Source organism: Ranitomeya variabilis, chromosome 4 (genome assembly GCF_051348905.1).
Source record: "Ranitomeya variabilis isolate aRanVar5 chromosome 4, aRanVar5.hap1, whole genome shotgun sequence".
Taxonomy (NCBI): domain Eukaryota; kingdom Metazoa; phylum Chordata; class Amphibia; order Anura; family Dendrobatidae; genus Ranitomeya; species Ranitomeya variabilis.
In genome coordinates this window covers 551,208,109-551,224,386 of record NC_135235.1, presented here as the reverse complement: position 1 = coordinate 551,224,386, position 16,278 = coordinate 551,208,109, and the positions used below count along the sequence as shown (strand labels likewise).

General features: G+C 42.8%; 1 protein-coding gene across 1 annotated transcript in view; it reads right to left on the bottom strand.

The window, feature by feature from the left end:
* MYO1D (myosin ID) overlaps positions 1-16,278 on the bottom strand; it is a 108,992-nt gene that overhangs the window by 12,259 nt on the left and 80,455 nt on the right. The window contains exons 14-20 of the mRNA XM_077252661.1: positions 15,675-15,807; positions 14,237-14,403; positions 13,860-14,067; positions 13,548-13,771; positions 13,320-13,464; positions 12,163-12,267; positions 7,165-7,278 (exon numbers count right to left, since the gene is read on the bottom strand). Coding sequence (XP_077108776.1) covers positions 7,165-7,278; positions 12,163-12,267; positions 13,320-13,464; positions 13,548-13,771; positions 13,860-14,067; positions 14,237-14,403; positions 15,675-15,807 — 1,096 coding nt within the window. The remainder of the gene's footprint in view (positions 1-7,164; positions 7,279-12,162; positions 12,268-13,319; positions 13,465-13,547; positions 13,772-13,859; positions 14,068-14,236; positions 14,404-15,674; positions 15,808-16,278) is intronic.

Here is a 16,278-nt window from a genome sequence, read left to right as displayed (position 1 = left end):
ACCAAAAATGCTGTTGACCAGTGTAAGAGAACCTAAACTTTTATATTTGAATATTGTTGCGTGTAATACAAAAAAAGTATCCTTTCATTTACACCCGTCAATTATCATGGCATGTGCATTATGTAATTTACAGCCCGATCTTTATGAAGGAGGAAGCTGACAGCTTTTAGCCTAAGTACATGGCACTGTGAGCATCATACAGTGACCAGCAGTAACAGTAATCCATACATGATCAATGTCTATAAGTGCAAATAATGAAAACCTTGTGCCAAAACATTATTATTATTTATTACTACAGCACTATTTATTCCACAGCGCTTTACATGTGAAACAGAAATTTAGATTTATGTGAATGAATCAGAGTTAATTCTGAGAAATTGTAGATAACAATACTAAAGCATGGGCTTAGGACAGTACACATAATATTACGCAGGCCACAGAGGATTGTCATCCGATAAGGTAAGGGTTGTATCGACTTTCACTGTAGACATAATCAGACTTGTGGTCGCGGACCCCCGACAGCTGGGACAAAGCTGTCAGCTGTCATTAAGGTAATTCTGATGGCAGAGGAGATATTCTATACAGGGAGAGATGGAAATGTTGCCTTAAAAGACTTGTATCATACAGAGCTTGCTTTCTATTCTTTCAACATAGCCAATTTTGACTTCCGGATGTAAGTTAGAAGGGCTATGCTGCAATACCGGACACAGCCTATGTACAAAGGTGGCACTGTTTTAGGTTTAAACAGACTGACAGACCTATTTTCCAATCTTGATCAACCTCTACAAGCGATATTAAAAATAGGCTTCATACAAATTTACTTAATTATTTATATTAACATGGGTTCTTAAAAGGGAATATGTCAGTAGGATCAACCCTCCTAAGTGTCTATATAGGCATGTAGGTAATATAAAATTGTATAAAATGATACCTTGATATCTGCGATCTAATGTCTTATTCCCGAGAAACCCACGTATTTCTTGATATGTAAATGAGCTGCTAGGATCTATGGGCTGGAAAAAGATCTCCCTGAGAATCAGCCTCCAGGGCTTATTTTAAATGAAAGAGAGCATTACCAGTGTGAGACATGTCATGACAGGCAGTCTGCTCTCCTGATCTACATGTCTCATACTGGCAACGCCCAGTTTCATTTAAAATAATCTCTGGAGGCAGATTCTCATGGAGATCAGTGTCCCCCCATAGATCTTAACAGCTCATATATAGAGTCTGCCTATGGAGGGGTGCATTATACTATAGAGTCTGCCTATGGGGAGGTGCATATACTATAGAGTCTGCCTACGGGGAGTGCAGTATACTAGAGAGTCTGCCTATGGGGGGTGCATTACACTAGAGAGTCTGCCTGTGGGGAGTGCAATATACTATAGAGTCTGCCTATGGGGGGTGCAGTATACTAGAGAGTCTATCTATGGGGGGTGCATTATACTATAGAGTCTGCCTATGGGGGTGCATTATACTATAGAGTCTGGCTGTGGGGAGTGCAGTATACTATAGAGTCTGCCTATGGGGGGGTGCATTATACTATAGAGTCTACCTACGGGGAGTGCAGTATACTAGAGAGTCTATCTATGGGGGGTGCATTATACTATAGAGTCTGCCTATGGTGAGTGCAATATACTAGAGACTGCCTATGGGGGGCTCATTATACTATAGATTCTGCCTATGGGAGGTGCATTATACTATAGTATGCCGATAGGAGGTGCATTATACTATAGAGTCGGCCTATGGAGGGGTGCATTATACTATAGAGTCTGCTTATGGAGAGGTGCATTATACTATAGAGTCTGCCTACGGGGAGTGCAGTATAGTAGAGAGTCTGCCTATGGGGGGGTGCATTACACTATAGAGTCTGCCTGTGGGGTGGTGCATTATACTATAGAGTCTGCCTACGGGGAGCGCAGTATTCTAGAGAATCTGGCAGCACGGTGGCTCAGTGGTTAGCACAGCAGCCTTGCAGCGCTGGAGTCCTGGGTTCTAATCCCACCTTGGACAACATCTGCAAAGAGTTTGTATGTTCTCTCCGTGTTTGCGTGGGTTTCCTCCGGGCACTCCGGTTTCCTCCCACATTCCAAAGACATACTGATAGGGAATTTAGATTGTGAGCCCCATCGGGGAGAGTTATGATAATGTGTGCAAACTGTAAAGCGCTGCGTAATATGTTAGCGCTATATAAAAATAAAGATTATTATTATGGGGAGTGCAATATACTATAGAGTCTGCCTATGGGGGGCTCATTATGCTATAGAATCTGCCTATGGGAGGTGCATTATACTATAGAGTCTGCCTATGGAGGGGTGCATTATACTATAGAGTATGCCTAAGGGGAGGTGCATTATACTATAGAGTCTGCCTATGGAGGGGTGCATTATACTATAGAGTCTGTCTACAGGGAATGCGGTATACTATAGAGTCTGCCTATGGAGGGGTGTATTATACTATAGAGTCTGCCTATGGAGGGGTGCATTATACTATAGAGTCTGCCTATGGGGAGGTGCATTATACTATAGTCTGCCTATGGAGGGGTGCATTATACTATAGAGTCTGCCTACAGGGAATGCAGTATACTATAGAGTGTCTATTGGGGGGGTGCTTTATACTATAGAGTCTGCCTATGGGGAGTGCAGTATACTATGGGGGGTGCATTATACTATAGAGTCTGCCTATGGGGGGTGCATTACACTATAGAGTCTGCCTGTGGGGGGTGCATTGTACTATAGAGTCTGAATGTGGGGAGTGCAGAATACTATAGAGTTTGTTTATGGGGGTGCATTATACTATAGTCTGCCTATAGGGAGTGGAGCATACTATAGAGTCTGCCTATGGGGAGTGCAGCAGTATACTATAGAGTCTGCCTATGGGGAGTGCAGTATACTATAGAGTCTGCCTATGGGGAGTGCAGCAGTATACTATAGAGTCTGCCTACGGGGGGGTGCATTATTCTATAGCGTCTGCGTATGGAGAAGTGCATTATACTAAATAAAGTATGGCCATGGGGAACGCATTATACTATAGAGGCCTATGGCGAGTTCTTTATACTATATGGAGGCCTATGGTGAGTGTATTATACTATATTGAGAACTATCTGGTGCATTATACTATATGGAGGCTATCTAGGGGGCCATCGTACAATGTTGGAGCCATTAAACAGTTTGGGGGCTACTAAGCGGTCAGTATACTGTGTGGGTGGTACTATACAGCGTGGGGTCATTATACTGTGTATAGGGGAGCTGTACAGGGGGGAGACTCGGGACATTATTAAATGTAAAGTGGGCACTTACTGTTATAGGGGAACTCAGATTACTTTGACTGTCAAAGGGGTACAGAGGGCATTATTACTTTGTAGTTTTATAGGGGGTAAAATGTTTGCATTGTGTTCTAGAGCACTTGCACATTACTATATTCTAGAGGTTTGTTTTACCATCTAGAGGCACACAGTTCCACAGATCAGATGCAGTAATAGGGACACATATGGTAGCAGCTCAGCATTGGGGTATCAGGTGTTGTAGGACACATACGGCAGCAGCGGCTCAGTATTGGGATATCAGCAGGATGAGGAGTTTGTGCAGGTTGGGAATAGATGATGACTGTGCTGAAAATATGAGATGTAAAATGTGTCTTTGTTGTAATCTCTGCAGCCGAGTCCTGGCTGGAGAAGTTGTCATGTCGGTCTGGGCCAGATGGAAAAGATGTGAAAAATGAACTATTCCATCAGAAAGAATGTCAGCGGTAAGTCATTATCTATAACTGTACTGTGATCTCTTATATGTTCTGTAGGACTGGTATCAACCACTGACCATATGGCGGTAATATCAATGCTGGTCATTGTATAGAGATTATTTTCAGCAACATCGCTGTCATCTGCTGAGGTTCTCCTACATCCACTATTAGGGGGCACCACCCAGTTGCAATCAGGGTTACCTGGTTAGGGGCCCACTCAGAAGTTTCGCCCCCCCCCCTGGAACCAAAACCCTAGCCACGCCTCTGTTTAGGAGGTTGAGCCCACTGACAGATACCCTTTTAAGGACAATCCAAAACGGTACTAACTCCCAGTCAATTCCACTGATTCGCCACTTTTTCCATAAAAGTATAATTTTGAATACATCCCATCTCATACATTTCACCGATTGCAATTTTAATGTAAAAAGATGAAAAATCTATCCATAGAATGTATAACGTATACAGCCATCAAATATATGTGTGAAGTAAACAGTACAGTAAATAACTACCTGCTGTATATGAAAAAAAGTGCTATTTATAAAATGTTGCTGACTGTAATTATGGGCACTTATCATATAAAACATACTGTTCTGTTTGGACACATTGTAAAATTATATCCTCAATATGGCCACAAGGGGCGCTGTTGGGTTAGGTCTGGGATGTCATTTAATAAATATATGAATCTTATTGCTAAGATTTCGCATGGATCTTATTATTACCATAAGATCAGCACATACACACAGAAACTGCAACCATCAATTCACCAGGAGAATTTAGGATTCTTCTACATAAAAGTTGGATAAGTAAAATAAATCTTGTAATTGAAACACTATAGTTTTTCTATGAATTATTAATAAAGAGGTAATACATTCAATAATCTAACATGCAGAACACTTACCGTATTTTTCGGACTACAAGACGCACTTTTTCCCAAAAAAATGTTAGGGGAAAATGGGGGTGCGTCTTATAGTCGCAATATACTTACAAATCATGCGGCAGTGGCAGCGGTCCCAATGCAGCCTCCCTTCCCATGCTGGTGCAGCTGTGGCTGTGCTGCGGGCAGGGGCTGTGCTGTGGGCAGTGGCTGTGCTGCGGGGCTGTGGCAGCGGCTCTCTGGGCTCCATGGGGGCTCCGACAGCATTTCGTCAAAGCCCGGAGGCCCCCTGCTCATCCGTTAATAGCATGTTGCGGTGGCCTCCGGGAACATGGGCGCCAGGAACATGGGCGCCGGGCCGGCGCACGCTCAGATTCAAATCTTGTCAATGAGATCTCGTCTCCTGAGATCTCGGGGCGAGATCTCGGCAACAAGATCTGAATCTGAGCGTGTGCCAGCCCGGCGCCCATGTTCCCGGAGGCCACCACAACATGCCATTAACGGATGAACGGGGGGCCTCCGGGCTTTGACGAAATGCCGTCGGAGCCCCCATGGAGCCCAGAGAGCTGCTGCCACAGCCCCGCAGCACAGCCACTGCCCGCAGCACAGCCACTATTCTGGAGCACAGCCACTGCCCCGGAGCACAGCCCCTTCCCCAGAGCACAGCCCCTTCCCCGGAGCACAGCCACTGCCCCGGAGCACAGCCACTGCCCCGGAGCACAGCCCCTTCCCCGGAGCACAGCCACTGCCCCGGAGCACAGCCCCTTCCCCGGAGCACAGCCACTGCCCCAGAGCACAGCCCCTTCCCCAGAGCACAGCCCCTTCCCCGGAACCCAGCCACTGCCCCGGAGCACAGCCACTGTTCCGGAGCACGGCCCCTGCCCTGGAGCACAGCCCCTGTCCTGGAGCATAGCCACTATTCCGGACCACAGCCCCTGCCCCGAAGCACAGCCACTGTTCTGGAGCACAGCCCCTGGCCCGGAGCATAGCCCCTGCCCCGGAGCACAGCCACTGCCCCGGAGCACAGAGCCTCCACCCCTGCCCAAGCAGAGCACCGCACCAGCCTGGGATGGGATTTCCTGGAGGCCAACGCACCAGCCTGGACCACTGAAAGACCCCTGTGACCACTCCTCCACCTGTGCCGATCCCTTCACTGGTAAGATGAATTCGGACTGTAAGACGGACACCCATTTGAAACATTATTTTTTTTTCCATATTTTTATTCTGAAAATTTGGGGTGCGTCTTATGGTCCGGTGCGTCTTATAGTCCGAAAAATAATGTACCGTATGTTAGTATGAGAACCTCATTAATGGGATTATCTCATCATTATAAATGGGTAAAGTTGAAAAGTACTTGTAAAAACAAGCAGCTTTGCAATTATTAAAAATCCTCTCTGTTCTCAAAAACATAGGTATTTTGAATTTAATTACTGTGTATGATTTGTTGTCTAGGGTATTGGCCACCTGTGCTGTGTGACAGAAGTGGCCCGGTTTCCTAGGCATGGAGCTTGTAAGCGCTGCTGTGAAGTTAGCCGATTGCTGGTTCTGGATAGCTTCAGTGCCCTTGTACGATGCAACAATGCTGATGGTCAAAAGGGTCAATCAGGAGCACACAGCCCCCTTCAAATTCCTCCTTCTATTCTCTATCTGGGGCCACTCTTGAATATGGCTCTGGACAGAGCAGTTCTTTCACCCAAAATGATCTATTAAATGGTAATCAACGGCTGGAACGCAAGAGAAGAAAGAGCTTTAAATATAGCCCAATGGACATGCAGATTTGCGCAGCCATTAACATTGGCACAGCCTAGAAAAAGACAGTGACATTGCTGAGGTGGTAGCATGTAAACATTTGGTCTCATATAGGTGAAGCACTGACCTCAAGGACAAGCTGGTCCATAATAACGGTGAAACCTAAAAATTGGTTGAGCAGGTCAAGACCAACAAGTAATTACAAATGCGGTAATGAGGGAATTTCTTGTTTTTACTTTTAATCTTTTTGATGCATATATGATAAATGGATAGTGTTGGAGTAATTGTTGGGGAGGAGATTGGATTTAAGACGGCTCCTTGTAAGTTTTGCCCCATTCTAGGACCCGTTGAAGCACAGGAAGGAGTGAAAAAGTTGTCGTCCATTATGTGTTCATAACTCTCCTTCATCCACGATTTCATTTTTGCTGAATAAAGGATCTTTCGGAGGATGATGAGTGCCACCGTTCTTTTTTGCACATTTTTGGATTGTGGTGTTGCAACTGAGATCCCTACTGTCTGGTGGAATAATACATCCATAAATAACATGACATTGAGGCAGATTTTTTTATACACTGTGCCGGTTTCTTTGCTTTTTTCCCCTACATCAGCATCATTACTATGGTCAATGATTGGCTGCAGTGGTCATGTGTTGTAGACGGGACCATTAACTGCTGCAACCTTATCTTTAATTATCAGAAGCCATGGTCCCTATTTTGTCTGGTCCTGGACAAGCCCTTTAAGCTGTTGAGTAACCATTGCAAAATAACCAAGTAACTTTCCCCACTCAGACAGCATTAAGCACTTACATTATAAAGAGGAGTGCTGCTCATGACTTTATACTGCTTTTTGGGATCCAGTTTATACAGGTGTCTATCAGTTATAAAGATGGCCCGATCTTCTACTTTATTAAATCTGTTGACCTGTGTGAAGAAAAGAAGGAGACAATCAGATAAGATAACTTACTACGGTAGTTCCTCATTACTATCCGCTGCACACAGTCACCCCATGCTATTGAGAACGGCGATACTCATGCTTTTCCATTTACTTTCCCATCACTACTGACAAAAGTGACCCTCTAAAACACCAATGGATTATTATCATATTGTTAAATTCAGTGCTAAAAATACCCACTCCCAATATAAAATATCTAATACACGGCACTACAAAGGCACAGTATAAAAAGTTCTACAATGTTTCTTGATTAAATAATACTGTCTAAGTATTTCCCTTTTATAGCTACTATACTGTGGGTACGGAAAGTATTCACATCCCTTTAAATTTTTTCACTCTTTGTTTCATTGCAGCCATTTGGTTAATTCAAAAAAGTTAATTTGTTTTCTCATTAATGTACACTCTGCACCCCATCTTGACTGAAAAACACAGAAATGTAGACATTTTTGCATATTTACTAAAAAAGAAAAACTGAAACATCACATGGTCATAAGTATTCAGACCCTTTGCTCAGACTCTCATATTTCAGTCACATGCTGTCCATTTCCTTGTGATCCTTGAGATGGTTCTACTTCTTCATTAGAAGGCCAGCTGTGTTTAATTAAACTGATAGGACTTGATCTGGAAAGGCACACACCTGTCTATATAAGACCTCACAGCTCACAGTGCATGTCAGACCAAATGAGAATCATGAGGTCAAAGGAACTGGCCAAGGAGCTCAGAGACAGAATAGTGGCAAGGCACAGATCTGGCCAAGGTTACAAAAGAATTTCTGCAGTACTCAAGGTTCCCAAGAGTACAGTGGCCTCCATAATCCTTAAATGGAAGAAGTGTGGGACCACCAGAAGTCTTCCTAGACTTGGCCGTCCAACCAAACTGAGCAATCGTGGGAGAAGAGCCTTGATGAGAGAGGTAAAGAAGAACCCCAAGATCACTGTGGCTGAGCTCCAGAGACGCAGTAGGGAGATGGGAAAAAGTTCCACAAAGTCAACAATCACTGCAGCCCTCCACCAGTCGGGCCTTAATGGCAAAGTGGCCCGACGGAAGCCTCTCTTCAGTGCAAGACATATGAAAACCTGCACAGAGTTTGCTAAAAACACATGAATGACTCCCAGACTATGAGAAATAAGATTCTCATTTTGGTGATAATTCTAAGCGGTATGTGTGGAGAAAACCAAGCACTGCTCATCATCTGCCCAATACATCTGCCCAATATATAAAAAACTATAGGGAGAAAAATACTTTATCTAAAAAACTAACTAAAGCTGCCAAAAAGGAAACAGAGAAGCACATTGCTAAGGAGAGTAAAACTAATCCCAAACTGTTCTTCAACTATATCAATAGTAAAAGAATAAAAACTGAAAATGTAGGCCCCTTAAAAAATAGTGAGGAAAGAATGGTTGTAGATGACGAGCAAAAAGCTAACATATTAAACACCTTCTTCTCCACGGTATTCACGGTGGAAAATGAAATGCTAGGTGAAATCCCAAGAAACAATGAAAACCCTATATTAAGGGTCACCAATCTAACCCAAGAAGAGGTGCGAAACCGGCTAAATAAGATTAAAATAGATAAATCTCCGGGTCCGGATGGCATACACCCACGAGTACTAAGAGAACTAAGTAATGTAATAGATAAACCATTATTTCTTATTTTTAGGGACTCTATAGCGACGGGGTCTGTTCCGCAGGACTGGCGCATAGCAAATGTGGTGCCAATATTCAAAAAGGGCTCTAAAAGTGAACCTGGAAATTATAGGCCAGTAAGTCTAACCTCTACTGTTGGTAAAATATTTGAAGGGTTTCTGAAGGATGTTATTCTGGATTATCTCAATGAGAATAACTGTTTAACTCCATATCAGCATGGGTTTATGAGAAATCGCTCCTGTCAAACCAATCTAATCAGTTTTTATGAAGAGGTAAGCTATAGGCTGGACCACGGTGAGTCATTGGACGTGGTATATCTCGATTTTTCCAAAGCATTTGATACCGTGCCGCACAAGAGGTTGGTACACAAAATGAGAATGCTTGGTCTGGGGGAAAATGTGTGTAAATGGGTTAGTAACTGGCTTAGTGATAGAAAGCAGAGGGTGGTTATAAATGGTATAGTCTCTAACTGGGTCGCTGTGACCAGTGGGGTACCGCAGGGGTCGGTATTGGGACCTGTTCTCTTCAACATATTCATTAATGATCTGGTAGAAGGTTTACATAGTAAAATATTGATATTTGCAGATGATACAAAACTATGTAAAGTAGTTAATACAAGAGAAGATAGTATTCTGCTACAGATGGATCTGGATAAGTTGGAAACTTGGGCTGAAAGGTGGCAGATGAGGTTTAACAATGATAAATGTAAGGTTATACACATGGGAAGAAGGAATAAATATCACCATTACACACTGAATGGGAAACCACTGGGTAAATCTGACATGGAGAAGGACTTGGGGATCCTAGTTAATGATAAACTTACCTGGAGCAGCCAGTGCCAGGCAGCAGCTGCCAAGGCAAACAGGATCATGGGGTGCATTAAAAGAGGTCTGGATACACATGATGAGAGCATTATACTGCCTCTGTACAAATCCCTAGTTAGACCGCACATGGAGTACTGTGTCCAGTTTTGGGCACCGGTGCTCAAGAAGGATATAATGGAACTAGAGAGAGTACAAAGGAGGGCACCAAAATTAATAAAGGGGATGGGAGAACTACAATACCCAGATAGATTAGCGAAATTAGGATTATTTAGTCTAGAAAAAAGACGACTGAGGGGCGATCTAATAACCATGTATAAGTATATAAGGGGACAATACAAATATCTCGCTGAGGATCTGTTTATACCAAGGAAGGTGACGGGCACAAGGGGGCATTCTTTGCGTCTGGAGGAGAGAAGGTTTTTCCACCAAAATAGAAGAGGATTCTTTACTGTTAGGGCAGTGAGAATCTGGAATTGCTTGCCTGAGGAGGTGGTGATGGCGAACTCAGTTGAGGGGTTCAAGAGAGGCCTGGATGTCTTCCTGGAGCAGAACAATATTGTATCATACAATTATTAGGTTCTGTAGAAGGACGTAGATCTGGGGATTTATTATGATGGAATATAGGCTGAACTGGATGGACAAATGTCTTTTTTCGGCCTTACTAACTATGTAACTATGTAACTATGTAACAATCCCAACAGTGAAACATGGTGGTGGCAGCATCATGCTATGGGGGTGTTTTTTTCAGCTGCAGGGACAGGACAACTGGTTGTCATTGAAGGAAACATGAATGCGGCCAAGTACAGAGATATCCTGGATGAAAACCTCTTCCAGAGTGCTCTGGACCTCAGACTTGGCCGAAGGTTCACCTTCCAACAAGACAATTACCCTAAGCACACAGGTAAAATAACAAAGGAGTGGCTTCAGAACAACTCTGTGACCATTCTTGTCTGACCCAGCCAGAGCCCTGACCTAAACTCAATGGAGCATCCCTGGAGAGACCTGAAAATGGCTGTCCACCAACGTTCACCATCCAACCTGACGGAACTGGAGAGGATCTGCAAGGAAGAATGGCAGGTAATCCCCAAATCCAGATGTGAAAAACTTGTTGCATCATTCCCAAGAAGACTCATGGCTGTACTAGCTCAAAAGGGTGCTTCTACTCAATACTGAGCAAAGGGTCTGAATACTTATGACCATGAGATATTTCAGTTTTTCTTTTTAAATAAATTTGCAAACATTTCTACATTTTTTTTTTCAGTCAAGATGGGGTGTAGAGTGTACATTAATGAGAAAAAAAATGAACTTTTTTTGAATTTACCAAATGGCTGCAATGAAACAGAGTGAAAAATGTAAAAGGGTCTGAATACTTTCCGTATGCACTGTATGTTCACACAGAGTTTTTGAGGATTTTTTAAAAGCGGATCATCTGCAAAATGCTCCAGAAAAACGATTTGAAAAATTCTTAGGGTTTGTGAACACGGAGTCTTTTTGTGGCATTTTTAATGCAGAAACTGAAAGTTTTTGAGGACTTTTGTGTCTTTGAGAAAGATTTAGAGAGTATCCGCTCAGTATTTGCTCCAAAAAGATTCAGTGTGAATACACCCTTACAATTCATTTCTCTGGGAAATCCACTTTGTTTTTCATATGAAGAGTGTATGTGCTTTTTTTGTTGTTCATTGAAGAGGTTTTGAAAAAATGCCTGGTGGAAAAAAAAGAAAGCAACTGCCACTTCTTTGAAAAAGATCCTAAAGGTATCCTCTCTAATATAGGTACTGCCCTTTCACAATGCTGCAAAGAATGCTTCAAGAAAATCAAAAGCTCTTCAAAACCTCTTTGAAAACCGCCCCAGGAAAAATAATCAGAAGAGTTTATTGAAGCAGTTTCTGCTTGAAAAACTTATGATTTTTTAAGTCATAAAAAAGCTCTGTGTGCACAAGTCCTAAAGGTCCTTCAAGGGACTGTAATCAAAAGGAAAACATCAAGTAACATTGCCAACAAGTCAGTTTGTTTGGGCCCGAGTACTTGGGAGCAGTATATTGAACCTTTTGCCCCAATTGAAGGAAATCCTAGTTATAGCTCTGCTTTGTGACTTATAAGGAAACTAGGTGTGTGCTAACTGCAAGGCTCGTTATAGAGTTGATACTGACTTTTAGGATTGCTGCTTCCAATAGGTGGCACTAGAGTTCTACTCCTCTTCCTCGCTGAAGAGAAAATGTGCATATTTAAATTTTCCAGAGATGCGTGCATGGCTTTTAAGTCTCCTCACACAGACATGCCAGGCTTGGCTTGTCACTCTCCACAATACGAACCGGTACCCGTAAGACACCTGATCAGCTTCCCAAATTCATGATCCCACAGATATCCAGATGTATGTATATACCTTGCGCACATTACTGGAGAAGAGAGGTTGCATGAACTTGTCTTTCCTCTGTAGCTCACTTGCTCGAGATACAAAGAACCCAGAATCTTGACTGTTTTCTTGTTTCTGTAAGAGGAAAGAAATATGACTTTCTAACCTTCAAGAAATGCTGGGAGAATGCAGCTCTGAAGCCTGGATAATTATAAGTGCAGCTTTGGAGTGGAATATAAGCAGTATCTTGGGAATGGAATAAAATAAATAAGGAATTAAAGGGTTATGCTCACCCTCTGAGGGCTCATTCAGACGAATGATTTTCAAGTACGAGTGCTATCCATGTATTTCACAGATGGCACTCGTACCTGTGATGGTTTATAAGACCATTCTCATTTTCCAATTTTTACCTGAGTGTTGGATCAACATCAGCAATGCAAGTCAATCAGTTCATGAAAAAAAAAAAAATCGGATCACACTCAGATGACATACAAGTGCGGTCCGATTTTCACGGACTATCAAAAAGAGTTGGATAAACTTTTCTTTTTAATTTCTCCACGTACGAGAAATGCCGATGACATTCGGACTACTCTCTTATCAAACTCTGATCAGTGTCTTATCAAAATAATCGATCCGTTTTTCTTGTATGTGAGAAAACTGATGCCTAAATGAGCCCTTAGACAGAGGCAACTTTGTAATTTACCAGTTATTAAAGTTTTGTCCCCTTTCTTCCCAAATCTTTACTTTTATTTTATTATTTACTGCTCACTGGAAGGGATCGGCCACCATTAATGAACATCAATGGTGGCTGAACTTGTGCAGTGATTACAAACTGTTTCATAGTGAGCTTGTAAGTGCTGCACTGAGGCTGGCTTGTGATTGTTGGCAGGCACTGTTAGCTCTGGATCTCAGCCGCCTACATTTGCCCTGCACTTCCAATGATGCAGAGCTATCACCTATAACAGCATAGGGAGCACACACTTTTCGTCAACAGTGTGACAATGCTGCTAGTCTGAACGGTCCATCAATCAGGACTCCACGACCTTCCAGCAACCAAGATGTTGGGAGGCTGGGAAGCGGTGCACTCTTGAAAAAAGGCAGATGAAAAAAGGCAGATGGAAAAACCCTTTAAACAAGTTACTGGAAAGTGATGTTCAGAGACAGATGTGTTTTTTGTTAACACTTACCGACGACAAGTAGTTCCCTTCCCAGCTCCTCTGAAGGCCCATATCGGCTCTATGCCCCTTAAGATTTTCAAAAGCGGCAACTTTAGCCTTGATTTTCGGTATGTCAGCGGGAGGTATGCCCTTTATTAGCTGATATGCTCTCCATCTGAAATAAAGAGATTGCACGCTCTGCTAATTTGGTGACAACATCTTGACAATTTGGTATATTCAATGGGACTTCCCAAGTACCTGTTGAAGATGATCTGCATACATTCCTGGAATCGTCGGAGCACCTTTGGAGGTGTTGGCCATTTTACATTCCTCCCATAGTCTCTGCTGTTCCGTACACCATTGAACCTCCGGACCACCTCAAGAATGTAGGACTTCACTTTGTAGCGTCTATAGTAGCGCATTATTGTGTGGGCAGCCTTCATTCTCTTATATTTCCAGCGGGCCAGTGTTCCTCTCCATATCTAAAGGAATAACAAGAATGAACTTAGACTCCAAATATAGGATGTATACCAAAGAAATCGTCAATGCTTCAAGCAGACTCCATCATACCTTCTGCAGGAAGAGGATGATTCTTATCAACATCTCGCTCCGTTTCTCTTCCAGGGAAAACAGGGTACGTGGGGTGCGAATAAACACTTTGGTTCTTCCGTAGGCTGCATCCTGGTGGAAGCCAAACTCCGTCAAGAGTTTTTGTACAGCAATTTGGTCTGAAGGCAAGTCGTGGTTTGGCCACGTCAACTGGGAAATCATCTTGTACCTGGAGAGGTGGACATAGAAGATCGATGATGAATGGTACAGAATGTAAAGACTACAAGGATGCATCGGACATGTCCTCACCAAGTATCACCCAACAATCCCATTCCATGTGATGGAAACCAGTTAGGTTATAATGTATGTAGAAGGAAAGTAAAAAGAATTATACTTACCTATGAAGAAACCTCTCATACACCTGACGATATGCAAAACCAGCTCGTCGGACACGGACATTCTCCAGTAAGCCCAAATACCCCACTTGGTGTTTGCATCGCTCCTCATCAAACAGAGATGGAGACTTTTTGTCATTTGGTTTAATGCATCTGACATAATATGGCTCCTGAGACATCACCAGAGAACACAGGGTCAGGTACAGAGAACAGATTTTTTTTCTTTTACATTACAAAAGCCTTTCCTATATTAAATGATGGAACAATCCATGATATAAATTCTACATATTCCACAATGTAAATCACTATAGTAACTGCAATATAGATATTGAGTTTGATTTCAGATTTCAGGTCTGAAGAGTGCAAAAATGTGAGTGCCGCTCCGGATTATAATACACTCTGTAAGTGAAGATCACAACAAGAAAATTAATGCAATACTCTCCTTCAAACCACATATCCAAGCCCTCTCCATCTCCTGCCGCCTTCAATTCAAAAATATTTCACAAATCTGTACATTCCTAAACCAAGAATCTGCAAAACCCCTAGTCCATGCCCTCATCATCGCTCACCTTGACTACTGCAACCTTCCGCTCTGTGGCCTCCCCTCTAACATTCTCGCACCCCTCCAATCTATTCTAAACTCTGCTGCACGACTAATCCACCTGTGCCCCCGCTATTCCCCGGCCTCTCCCCTCTGTCAATCCCTTCAATGGCTCCTCATTACCCAGAGACTCCAGTACCAAACCCTAACCATGGCATACAAAGCCTTCCACAATCTGTCTCCTCCATACATCTGTGACCTCGTCTCCCGGTACTTACCTGCACGCAACCTCCGATCCTCACAAGTTCTCCTTCTATACTTCCCACTTATCTCCTCTTCTCACAATCGCATACAAGATTTCTCTCGCGCATCACTCCTACTCTGGAACTCTCTACCACAAGATATCAGACTCTCTCCTACCATCGAAACCTTCAAAAAGAGCCTGAAGACCCACCTCTTCCGACAAGCCTAAAACCTGCAGTAACCACCAATCGACCAAACCGCTGCATGACCAGCTCTATCCTCACCTACTGTAACCTCACCCATCCCTTGTAGATTGTGAGCCTTCGCGGGCAGGGTCCTCTCTCCTCCTGTACCAGTTGTGACTTGTATTGTTCAAGATTATTGTACTTGTTTTTATTATGTATACCCCTCCTCACATGTAAAGCGCCATGGAATAAATGGTGCTATAATAATAAATAATAATAATATAAATACAAAACTAACCCTGAAATTTAAAAAAAACTGATATTTTCTACTTTCTTTCCAAGTGTTCTAACTCAAAGTTCACACACTGGAGTTCAACTTTTTTAGAGTTAGAGTCAAACATTGAAATCTAGGCATTACTCCTGTACACAGAGCTCACATGGCAGTAAAACATGGCATTTGTCTTTCTTATACCTTTGATGCTAGGTTGTCCACCAGGGCGATCATGGAGTTTTTGAATAATGTAGCTGCAGTCAGTGGACGCTTTGTGACCTCGGTGATGCTCAGCTTCCCTTCTGGCCACATATTCTTCAGCACAGGATTAGCACTAAAAAATAGAATATAAAGCAAACACAACATCAAATAAAGTTTATATAGGGGTCTCACAAACATAACACACAGTTTATTGTTTATTTTATTTTCTATAGGACTGATGCATAAAGTGAGGTCAATGTATACAGTCATGGTTGAAAGTGTTGGCACCCTTGAAATTGTTCCAGAAAACAAAACTAAAGTGTCCTGCAGGCTCAGGGTGCATCAGAGTGAACTATATGTCGACATTTGAATGAAAAGAAATGCTAAGGTAGGAGACCAAGGAGGAACCCACTGCTAGCACGAACATAAAAAAGCTAGACTCAAGTGTGCCAAAATGTATGTGAGTAAGCTGAAATCATTTTGGAAAAGCATCTTGTGGACAGATGAGACCAAGATAGAGCTTTTTGGTAAAGCAAATCATCCTACTGTTTACCAAAAATGGAATGAGGCCTACAAAGAAAAGAACACAGTACCTACAGTCAAA